This window comes from Primulina eburnea, chromosome 18 (genome assembly GCF_022965805.1).
Source record: "Primulina eburnea isolate SZY01 chromosome 18, ASM2296580v1, whole genome shotgun sequence".
In the NCBI taxonomy this organism is placed as follows: Eukaryota; Viridiplantae; Streptophyta; class Magnoliopsida; order Lamiales; family Gesneriaceae; genus Primulina; species Primulina eburnea.
Window position 1 is genome coordinate 29,748,785 of NC_133118.1, and position 11,828 is coordinate 29,760,612.

The following is an 11,828-nucleotide window of genomic DNA, read 5'->3' on the forward strand; positions in this document are numbered from 1 at the left end:
ATATCTTGAATCCGATACTCGTCTCAAACTTAAGATCTTGATACATGTAAACAATAAGATATCAATTTGCATATATATAGTATTTTATTGTGATTTCTTTTTAAATATTAAATTTTATAAACGAAAACTCAAGATTTTCATTGAAAGTGTATCACATGTAACTAAAAATACACTAAATTAGAGTTATTATTAATAATTAATTTTCCTAGATCTTGGAGCATATATCCTATCCCTATGTAAAATAGTGATATATACACTTTACAATTTAAGAACTCGATTCGGCTCTCGTCAACCATGGCCAACACAACGCCCCTTTTTGTCAAAAGTTGCACAGAGCATCCACTTTGTCCATTTTGGTTCTTATTCTTTCAAACATCCATTGTCAATACCTCAAATGTGAAACCAAGTTCGAGCTAAAAAATAAGTTTTTTGAAATCGATGAACCATGGGAAAGATGAAAACTCGGTAACAAACCGCGCGTAATAAAACGAAGGACGTCCTTCGTTTTAGAATTGATTATTATTTTTCTTGGCAATCCTAATAGCATCGTTTTTAGTTGATGCTAGGATTATGGTTTGTGAGTAGAACTAATATCATAGGAGTTTTTCCTATTCCTTGATTCGTTTTTTTTGCTTGAAGCACACAATTCTTACGATTTGTGCATGTTTGGTTTTATTTCCAGTTTAGTGCACAGCACTAACAAGAAGATGAACAGATGGATCTTGTGAGGCATTTCACCTTTTATTAATTTTGGTGGGCTTCTTTTGGAATCAGATCCTTCTTAGATAAAAGATGGGTAAAAGATATAAAAATGTTTGTTCTGATGCTTATTTTGATAGGATATTCATTCTTCAGACAGTGGGTAGAATCGTGTGATTTACGATTGTTGCGTCTTGAACCTGGGATTTATGACCTCGTCCAAGTACCACAATGAACCAGAGAAATGATGTATGGATACTTACAAACACAAAGATATATCATGTCAAATGCTTATATGTTACTAATATTTAGCAGATACTTCCCGGATACTTGGATTGGAGTGCTTGGAATTTAAGTTGGAAACAAAGTTTCGGGTACCGGATTTAACTTGGTCGAGGGCCGTTTATTAAAATGGAATGGGACTCAACCATGAAACAGCAAATTTGGTGTATGGAAAGAATTTTAACCATCCAAATTGGAAGCTGCATATAGGCTCTGTTACAGCTCAACCTTGTAAAACTGTACAAGAATCAATAATTGTAAAACTGTACAAGAATCAATAAACGGTGTATTGATCATAACATATCATTTCCATCGTTCTTGTTCTCTATATACATGGATGCGTGCCTCGTTACTCATCAAGTAACAGCAGCAAACAAAAAACAATAATATGCACGAAAGGTAAAAAAGAATGAAAAACAGAGCCGATTTTCGTGAGCAAGTGTTGCTTGCTGGTTAAAGAAGTTTCATTTCAAGACAATGATATCCTCTCCAGGACTGATATCTGTAATCAACAAAGTATCGGAAAAATATGTTCATTTGACTCAAATATTGTAATCACTAACTTTTGAAAGTTCAGAAGCACTTGAGCTGCTGATGAAAGATTGAAAACTAAGATAACGATCAATGTCACTAACTATATGGTGAAGACAGGTACTTTGAAGTTACTAACCGTTTGCATTACAGCTCTATTTTCTCCCTTATTGCTGCTATAAGAGGAGCCTCAAAATTCATCAATTTGGTGAACTACAGAAAATTAAATAGTTTTCAATACTACAGAATGAGTTTACTCGTAAAAAGATTATAGAAACATCACTAGGAAATCATGGTGTAGTTTCTCAAAACAAACCTGTGAGGTCTTCAGGTCCAGTTCCTGCCATTCCAGGGTCGAATTGCTTCCATCTACTATCCCAGTTCCAGCATACAGTAATGCACCAACACCCTTGTGATATAAATTAATATTGTGATTTAGTCGATGAATGGACCTAAGAATATGTGAACTATAACAAGATGCTAGTGGACCTGTTGCGCTGAAATAAGAATAATCTCAGGGAAGGTTTTTTAGATTATAGAAATGGCATCATGGTTGAGGATTTGAAAATTTATAAAGGATACAGCAATCAATGGAACAGTGGCAGATATGCTCACCTTGCCAACTAAGGCAGACCTTATACCCACAGCAAACTCACTCTCTGAACCCCCAAACCATCCAACAGGGCCTGCGTACATCCCTCGATCAAACATTTCTGCATGACATAATATTCTTAATGCCTCTAATATCCAATGTCTGTATCTTAGATTCTTTTTTAGTTTTTGATCGGAAACTATTGTATCTTAGATTCTTGAGCACAAAAACATGATAAACGCAAACAAGAGGAATGAGAAAGAATCAGAAAGGAGAATATCGAAAGCTAGTCAAAAAGCATCAGTGGTATAGCTATAAAGGTACCAGTTTCTGATATTAAAACTCGTGCCTCTTCCATAGGATGCCCACAAACAGCAGGCGTTGGGTGAAGAGAAGACAAAATCTGAAACTGAAAACAAAAAATAGCAGTCTCAAGTCCTGCTCAAAGAAGAGGAAAAGATTTTCTAAACATATGAAACAGCCGGTCATCTGTCACCTAGAATTATTTAGAGATGTGAGAATGTGGAACTAAAAGTTCATACTTCATCATCTTCTTTCCGTAGTGTGCCAGTCAATCGAGCATAAAGATGCTGAACTCGTCGAAGCTTCCGTAAAGCTTTTTTTGGTTCTATTATGGTGCTGGAACATACAGTCTAGAATGCATGATTGTGAAATAAAACAATGTTAAATATAAAAATAAGAATTCAAGAGGGAAGAGCAAATCAACTCACAGAAGTGTTACACTATGGAGATGCGCAAATGGTACATGCATCACTTACCTCTAGTTTTCTTCTTATACACTCTCGCACCACTGCAAATTCACGATGGTCTTTCGGGCTACATACCAATAGAGAAATTGAGATTTGGTTAACCTAAAGTTTTAGACAATCAGAGCAAAAAAATTACATGATTACACCTGGTTCAGTGGAGATTAAGATGAGAAAAACCTGGAAAGTAAATCAAGTCCTGCTTGTAAATCTAGGGACTCTGATCTACCTCTAGCTCGCGTTGCAGCCAAAGCCTCACTGCAAATGCTAAGCCGGTGTCGATAAAATAGTTGCTCTGGCTATTCAAGAAGTGCATAAGTAATGTAAGAAGTCCAATGCCTGGCTTCACAATTCATTCGACTCTTTTCATGTGGTGCACAAAGAAGTAAGTAAATGAAAATCCTGGAACTTTTTTGAGCATCTACATGTTGCAACAATTACTTAAGTGCTAGGTATTCAACCAGGATTGAAACTTGCTAGTCCGGTGATAGACATTTCAAAAACCTTTTCCCTATATTATTAAAGCTGAAAATTAACATTTCAAGGCCATAAATCAGCATTTTCTCTAGTACTGTAAAAGAAATAGGAACATGCTTTAATCTTCTTGGTTCTTGCCATTTGTTCCCACGTGTATGAAAAAAACAGTAAACAAGAACAAATATTTTATACTAAATATCTGTCAAGAAGTTATTTAAACCATGAAAATATTACGATAATATCTCACTATAATCCACTGATCTTTGAGCCAAGAACTACCTGAAATGATTCAGTTATCCAATTTTGCAGTCATATCCAGTACAATTGTAAAGCTAAAAACTCATTAAAATCAGTCAATGTCTCATATATCAACTAATAGTTGAGATCGACAGGGGCATGGATAAATCAAAATGAAAAAGGGACCTTACTTTTTAAAGAAATAAGAGTGTAATATTACTCACAGTGTTTCCAATGAAAGCAGGTGACTCAGGAGGCTGCAGATAAAACTGATACGCATTATCTCCTTCAACCTACACTCGTTATGCATCCGTACTAAGCATTACTTCTATCTGTATTTTATCCGGCCACACTACAATAAATTGCATCAGACACATAAACAACACCTGTAAGCAAGTCAACCACATTAAGGGGTCAATTTCTGATGTAGTCAGTATTCTGCTGCTACGTGCAAGAACAACCTGTATGTTCAAGATGAATGTGTGAACCAATCAATGCTGAACCATGTATAGAAAACGAAGTTAGGTCAATAAATGATGGTAGAAGAGAGAACCAATGTCACAACTTCCAGGAAGAAATTTAGAACTCATAAACATAATTTACACAAAAGTTTTATTGTCGAAAACTTTATGAATATTACAATCTACAACCTTAACTAGTGATGAACTTTTCCCATTTATCTTGTCCAACGCTCGCTTAACAGCTGAATCCCAATATGTTTTGTTAGGAACATGAGTCTGGTGGAGTACAACAGTAAGAGGAGTATCACCATTTAATCTCTGGACAGTGGAGGAAACCTGCAAAAGAATAATTAGAAATGATACCTTGGACCTACGAAACAATAACCAAGATCAAATAAAAAGAAGGAAGAATAGGTCGAACCTGACACATGGTTGCCTCAAGTGCGACAATCGCTTCTCTACATGTCCTTGACAAGTCATTGTCCCATGCAATAGTTGCCGCAATCATTGAATTTCCTTCAAACTCATCAAACTCAACCTACATTCTTGCACAAACTTTCCATTCATTGACAATATACTGAAACAAGTAATTTTCCATAAAGAAAAGAACTTGATATACCTGAGGGACCATGAAATAAAAAGAACCAAAAGCCTTCCACTCATAGGATATATTAGATCTTGCGTCAAATCGAATTGCACCATAAGCACGAATTAGTGGAGATTTTTTGGATAAGAACCTTCAGAGAAATATAAACACAATTAAAATTCGGGAGCTGGAAGATAAAACAATATAATTTATGTAGATTTTCAATCTTTTACAAATTTGTCACTTCTGTTCGATTAAGCTAATTCTAATACTAAATTTTCCAACTACTTGAAGCTCTCAAAATTTCTCCGCTGAACATCAGATTCGTCCATTATGCCACTGTTTCAAAAGGGAATTAGTGTACCTTTTATTGATTCCCACGTAGCTAGCTATTATATATTATATGGATGTAAATTTTGTTAATAAAGATTGTTTTTGACCCTTTTTCCAATTGGAGTCAGAAATATACTGTCCAGCATGGTAAAACGTTACTAACTTACTATTACTCAATTCATAAGTTCACTGGTAACCATGAATACATTAAAATCCAATTCGGCGGCCAACTCAAGACATATTTGAATATCCCTAAACTTATAATGGACGATGATGGCTACTTCAGAATTTGTATAATTGTTTCCTCATTAACTAAATGAACCTCGAAGGTATCAGGCTAACTCCGCTTATGCGCCAACACAATGCAACTTTGCTCATAAAAGAAGAAACTAAAATGGGCATTCACCTTTTAATGGAACGCCAATGATCCAAAGAGAATGGATCCAGATTGTGGAAGAACACCGCAGAACCCAACCCAGCAACACTGATCAGCTTTTGTTCATGATTTTGCTCAGCATGGCCATTTCCATTGGACGGGTGATCTATTTGTGGGACGCTGCTGGAATCACGACCGGAGAAAAAACAGCGGGGAAGAAGGGTTTGCGTCTGGGATCGAAGCCAATCAAGCGCCCCAATTTGCTGCTGGATTGGCACCTTTACGCAGCCACAGCCAGTAAAGCACAGCTCAGCCCAGAGGCAAATAATGGGCCAAGAGCATAGAGGCCCAGTGGATCAGAGAATCGTATGGCGATTTCGACAATAAGCCCAAACCAGCTTGGAATTATTATATAATTGTATATTATTTATTTATAATTTTATTTTTCTAGTAGATAACATGGGTTTAAATAAAATATTTTCTCAAATAAAAAAATTTAAAATAAATAATTTTCTTAATGTAGTTGGTTCAAGAAATTTCCCTCTAAAATTACATAGAATTTTAATAATTAATCAAAAATAAAATTTACATAAAACAACAATATCTTCTCACCGAGTCTAATGCTAAATCTGATCATTTGACAACAATCCCAAGTTCAAGACAATAAGGTTTCAATGAAAACAATCACAAACTTGAAACAAACATGTCCACTGATAGGACGAACCGACTTAATCTATGTTACATTTGAAGTCATTATCTTTGTATCTTAATATAATTATAACATGTGAGTCTCTCGTATTTTAGTGAAAACTAACATCAGATCGATTATCCAAAAGTTCAAATTTCACCACATTAATCAACAATTTTCTACAACAGAAACTGCATCATAGATTTGATGATTAGAATCCATTGGAATAGGCAGTTGGTGTCGGATAAGGAACAGGATTGGATTATGAATCATCCAATCTGAACCAACCACGTGGCATGTAACCCACAAAAATGAATCCAACCCCAACTCTTGAATATCCTACGTATGAACTGCATATGATACTACGCATAAAAAAAACCTCAAGAATTTGTTCTCAGTGTGGACAAATACACACCTGGAGGCGGATAATTCCGGAATCAAAGGGAGGAGGGTTCGATTTCAGGTCGAATATGGCGGAGTTGAGGCAGTGGGTGGCCATCGCCGGTGTCACGGCCTCCGGATATGTTCGAGTTTCGATAGTAGCAATGGGAGTTATAGGATGATCTCCCCCACACCCGTTCATAGACAATAAGCCAAACTCTTGATATTTCTACCAAAAAACAAAAAATGTACATATACACATAGTGACATTATAAAATATATCATGATTCTCAAGCTAAAAGATCAAGAAAACATCGTGCTTGTACATGATTGGCGAATCGAATCGCTTGTTTTGCGGCTGTAGTCGGAGACGACGATGAATGGTTCGCGGGCTCGATATCCATGTAACGAGCGATGAAAGAGTTGGAAGCACTCGAAGCCATGTGAATTTGAGTGTGTTTCTTGAAATACACATCCTTCCTATTTATAATAACTAATAGGCATTGTGCTTCTCTCACGCGGCAATGATAATTAAATATTATTTATTGAATTTTTTAAAAAAAAATTGTAATTATTTTAGACTTTTAGCACAAAATTTTTTGGATTAATTTGGCACTGGAACCTTAGAAAAATTATTTATTGAATTTTAAAAAAAATATATAAACCTTTTAGGGAGGGGATCACAACTTTGGGTCTCGAATTCGAGATCTCGTACGGTCGTTATCTACTTATCAATCGTTTAAGAACCACAATTTTCTTTTCTGATTTCCTGATTTTAATAATTAATACTAATATTAACATTAATTATAATTATATTGTTAAATTTATAAATAAACAGGTAAACAAAAAGAATTTCTAGGAATATACGTTTTAATGTAAGATGTGAAGTAAATGAGTTGGAGATGAATGTTATATTTGGTGCAGAAACTGCACTATTTTAGTGCAGAAACTGCACCGAAATAAATTTATGGGTTGGAGATGGCCTAAAATTCTAATCAACCACATTAAATATTCAGCTCAAGAGCGACACCGTTTTATTATCAAAACAATTTTTTTACACGAAAATTTATATGAATCTGTTTCACGAATTAATTTTATGAGTCAAATTTCTTACCCGAACGAAATCATAAAAAAATATGATTTGTTATGTCCAAAGTATTTTTTTTCTTCTAATTATGGAGCGAGTCCATTCGTCTGACATAAAGCCTACTTGTTTTTTGTTGTTGTTAGAAAAGTCAGTTTTTAAAATTGTATAAAAATAAATTATAATACATTTAAAATTCAAATAGTAAAATTTATACAAATACATATAATAAAAAAATTAAAAAAAGTTCACATAACTGTAATATTTATAACCAATGTACCATGTTGTGACAAATGAGATAATGCAATACGAGGGTTTCTTGGGGCATGAAAACATGGTCAAAAGCTCGACTCTGTCAACTGAAGCAAACAAGCAAGAAGAAAATACAAGGATTCATGAATAAGTGAAATAAGATTTATATGTGGACAAAAACTTGTATTTTCTGATGACTAATACAAGAAAATAATATCTATATTTTAAGGAATAATCATACCAGAAATGCTAGTTTTGGAGAACCTTTTTCTTGTAGTTCAGAAACCTTTTGTTAAGGCGAAAACTCGTCCTGCCAAAGGGGGCGGCAATGAAGCGATAGCTTCTTCGATGACCTGAGAAGCCATATTTTTTGGAAATCAATGCGAAACCAACAATGTAATTGACCCAGATTTTAAGCAGCACTTGAACATGTAGTCTTTATATGTACACAGGTTGTGCCGATTGCTACTAGAATCATCAAGAGAGTGCAATTCATGACTGTTGTAGACACTTACGTTCAATTGATAGCGAGCTGAAAAGTGGATTAAGAGAATGGCTTTGTTCTGGAATTGATCTGCGTGCTTGATTATCTAGTAGCGCAATAATAAACGAGCAACGGAATTCCAGTCAGACATTTGATGAAATATCAAAGTAACTTGGGCTATGAAACAAAGGAAGTGAAAAAGATTAACCTCAGATAAATGAGTGTGTCCATATTCTCTTGCACCCTCCACTGTGGTAGAATCCTCAACAAAGGTGCTCTACAAGATAGTTTCGGAGACATAAAAAAATGAATTAAAATCCATTATTACAGCTAAATCGACGGAATCTTGAAAAGAATTGTTAAAGTACAAAGCCGTAGATTTGGTGACTCACTTCCATTAAGTTATGGGAAATAATACCCTATACTTTCTCCACTGAAATTTCAAATGAATATTTTACCGGTACAATTTCTTTTTAGAAGTTTTCTGTCAATAGCTAACTCACATCCTTTCGACGTTCATAACTTATGACTGTACATTGTTTCAAGGAAAATGCACAAAATTAATCCGAAATTTATATAAATATAGCACAGATTCAAAGATTTTAGTCTCTTTTACTTTTCTTGATCTTGTTCTTCCTCAATATTTGGGTGAGCAATTTAATTAGCATAACCGTATTGAAAAACCTAAGGGCATGCGATGCGGAAGGCAATTAATTGTCCAGCCATCTTCACATCTCTGGCAGCTGTATTGAACACTTTTGGACTGAAACCTTAAACTCCAGAAGCAACAAAATCGTCGAACCAAACGAGATAAGACGGTATAGTTATATTCTACTTTTAGAATATAACACTTGGATGATTCAAATCGCAGATATCTGTGGGCAGTTGAAAATTAGTACCTCCACAACAAGAATCTTTGCCCGCAAAACATCAATATTGTCAGGATCAATGATGAAGTCTGACATAGTGTCTCCAGTGAATGCGATCTCGGGTGATGTATATGTATCTGTAATCTGCCAATAAACAGTGCTAACGGAGTCAAACAAGATCAATTCAAAATTCATCAAAAGGATGCATACTTTCAGAACAGGTAACATAAGCAAGCACTAAAATTTTTGCAGAAGTAATTTAAACTGGATTTTCGAATACAAAACAACATTTCAGATTTAATTATATTTAAAAAAGGCAACGAGCACAACATAGTTCACATTGAACGTGAGTGGTGGAGAGTAATTTAAAAGAAAGAGTATTATCGTTTGAATTTCTCAAGAGGAAAAAAATCAGATCTTCGAGAAAATTATTTCAACATTTACAAAAGAATTTGATTAGAAAGAAAGCTTCTTAACTTAAGCTTGATGCATCATGCTTGAACTTTGCAGGAAAAAAAGGGTAAAATAAGGTTTGACGCAAAAAAAAGAATCTAACCAGCAAACATAAAATTTGAAAATGAGACCATGTGAGTAATAACTGAACAACTTATAGTCTAAAAGCTTTCGTATAATGATTATGGTCTCTGTGACGAGTATTTTTATCATAAATTTAAACCGCACACAATTATCAAGACGAACCTCCACACCTGATTGCTTCAGTTTCTTTATCTCCTCTCCTGGAAGCCCAACAAATTCCAACTTAAGTTTCTGTCTCACAGAATAAACTATATAGCCCTGCCAAAGACCAAAATCAATCCAATAAGTACCCTGGAATTTCTAAACAATTTTGAGTATCTACTACAAATCAGCCAGAGGGACTTGAGGAAAACCTGGCTTGGAATGACGTGATAAGTCCTAAATGCTTTCACTTTAAGGTCTCGTCTTAAATAAAACTCTTCCCCTGTAAATTAGAGTTAAAAATAATGTATCTGCATAGGGAAAGTTAAAAAGGAACAAAACATCATATTAGTAGTGCCGCATTACCCACATCCACACCAATTAGAGTATGATTAAGCTCAGACTGGTCCATAGCCCTGTGAGCTTCAAAAATCTTTTCCACATTCTCCTTAATAACTTTTGGCACAAAAATAGTTGGGGGAGCCATTCGGTATAAGCCACGAGTCGCAACATACATTGGCAGTCCTCCCTAAAACAAAGTGACAATAACAATAAGCTCTCTCCTCCGTAAAAATGATAAACTAAATAGAATCCTGCTGAATTAAATATTGGGTGATAATATATCCCTTGACCACACACAGTACAGTAACTACAGTACATTCCATACGCATTAACAAACGAGAATTACTTAAAAGATTTACGAGCCGCTGGAATGATGGATTTTGCAAACAATCTCGAAATTCAAATCTCAAAACAACATACTATAGAATTTGAAATATAGAATCGCTTGGGCAGCCAAAAGATTTAAAATTGATAACTTCGTTTTATCTATCTAACAAACTACAGTACAAATTTCAAATTCATTTCAAAATCTTTCAACCCATAGCTATATAATCTCAACTCACAAACAAGTAATATATTATTGAACCAGTTAATTCAACTTCAAGAGCTCAACTGCACCCTAAGATCCTCAAGACACAATCATACAAAAGCCAAAACCCATAAACTGGCTAAAATTCTTAATGCCCAGAACCTAAGGAACTTGGGAAAAATTTATAGTGAATTGACAATAGCATAAGAAAAATTAAACAAGAAAAAAAACTATGAAAAAGAGGAATGAACAGAGAAATTACTATGTGATCCATGTGCCCATGGGAGATGAAGAGGAACTTCTGGGAAATGGCGCGCTGCGGGCACTTGCCAATGTCAAACGCCAAGCTGAGACTGGGGAAAATCACGCAAGTCTCGTGCCCTGCAATTGATAATCCATCAATGGCGTATCCCTCTATCAGCAACTCTTCATCTTCCTTTTTCTTCCGCTTCAATTTCAGCTTTCCATCACTGGGCTTCTGCAAATCTGCCGATTCCGAAGCATTTCTTTCAGCAGACTCCATCAATTTCTGTGAATCAGAATGGATGGCCAGAATTGCTCAAACCTTTTGACCTAGAATTTCTCTTGGATTTGGATTCTGGGAAATGGAAATTGAAAAGGCCGCACCTTTTTCCATTTGCTAGATTTCTGGGGAACTTATTTATAGTACCGTTGCAGAAAACATCTCGCGGCCGGTGAGTATTACACACGGGCAGATGAATTAAAATTTCAGGTTAATCTAAAAAAAAATTAAAAAAAGGCACAAATCTTTTAAAAATTTGAACTTTATCATTTATTTTATATCTATACTAATTTATTATTTATTAAATTTGAGACACTTAGAATAGGGCTGCAAACGAACCGAACATGTTCGCGAGTTTTTCGAGCCGGCTCGATAAATATTCGATTCGTATTCGAACTTATCGAATTTGAGCCGAACTCGAACACGTTCGAACTTTTTTTCGAGCCGAACTCGAGCCCAAATTATTTTGTTCGATAGCTCGCGAATAGTTCGCGAGCCTTAATATTTTATTAATATAATATAATTATATATATATATATATATATATATACATTTCGAATATTTCGAGCATTTCGAGCTTTCAAACCTTAATATCCGAGCAATAATTCGAATAGTTCACGAATATATTCGAATATTTCGAGCCGAACTCGAACTCGA

At 35.0% G+C, this 11,828-nt stretch overlaps 2 protein-coding genes across 5 annotated transcripts; both read right to left on the reverse strand.

Moving 5' to 3' along the window:
* Nucleotides 1-721: 721 nt before the first annotated feature.
* Nucleotides 722-6,887, reverse strand: LOC140819461 (isochorismate synthase, chloroplastic-like). 2 transcript variants are annotated; one of them, XM_073179565.1, is made up of 16 exons: nucleotides 6,737-6,887; nucleotides 6,445-6,639; nucleotides 5,372-5,619; nucleotides 4,666-4,783; nucleotides 4,468-4,584; nucleotides 4,236-4,382; nucleotides 3,972-4,046; nucleotides 3,810-3,878; nucleotides 3,052-3,170; nucleotides 2,884-2,941; nucleotides 2,647-2,757; nucleotides 2,429-2,513; nucleotides 2,128-2,225; nucleotides 1,829-1,921; nucleotides 1,652-1,725; nucleotides 722-899 (listed from the first exon to the last, which is right to left on the reverse strand). In XM_073179565.1, the coding sequence occupies exons 1-15, from the start codon at nucleotides 6,851-6,853 to the stop codon at nucleotides 1,660-1,662; spliced, it is 1,716 nt and encodes a 571-aa protein (XP_073035666.1). In that variant the 5' UTR covers nucleotides 6,854-6,887; the 3' UTR covers nucleotides 722-899; nucleotides 1,652-1,659. The 2 variants fall into 2 exon arrangements, with proteins under 2 accessions (XP_073035666.1, XP_073035665.1); XM_073179564.1 differs by lacking the exon at nucleotides 722-899 and adding an exon at nucleotides 1,248-1,483.
* Nucleotides 6,888-7,703: 816 nt separating this feature from the next.
* On the reverse strand, nucleotides 7,704-11,361 carry LOC140820098 (nuclear ribonuclease Z). Of its 3 annotated transcripts, none has more exons than XM_073180416.1 (9): nucleotides 10,911-11,361; nucleotides 10,144-10,306; nucleotides 9,990-10,060; nucleotides 9,799-9,894; nucleotides 9,130-9,243; nucleotides 8,439-8,507; nucleotides 8,262-8,336; nucleotides 7,988-8,099; nucleotides 7,704-7,853 (listed from the first exon to the last, which is right to left on the reverse strand). In XM_073180416.1, the coding sequence occupies exons 1-8, from the start codon at nucleotides 11,169-11,171 to the stop codon at nucleotides 8,025-8,027; spliced, it is 924 nt and encodes a 307-aa protein (XP_073036517.1). In that variant the 5' UTR covers nucleotides 11,172-11,361; the 3' UTR covers nucleotides 7,704-7,853; nucleotides 7,988-8,024. The 3 variants fall into 3 exon arrangements, with proteins under 3 accessions (XP_073036517.1, XP_073036518.1, XP_073036519.1); XM_073180417.1 differs by having other exon boundaries at nucleotides 7,722-7,853; nucleotides 8,011-8,099; XM_073180418.1 differs by lacking the exon at nucleotides 7,704-7,853 and having other exon boundaries at nucleotides 7,985-8,099.
* Between the last annotated feature and the right edge of the window lie 467 nt (nucleotides 11,362-11,828).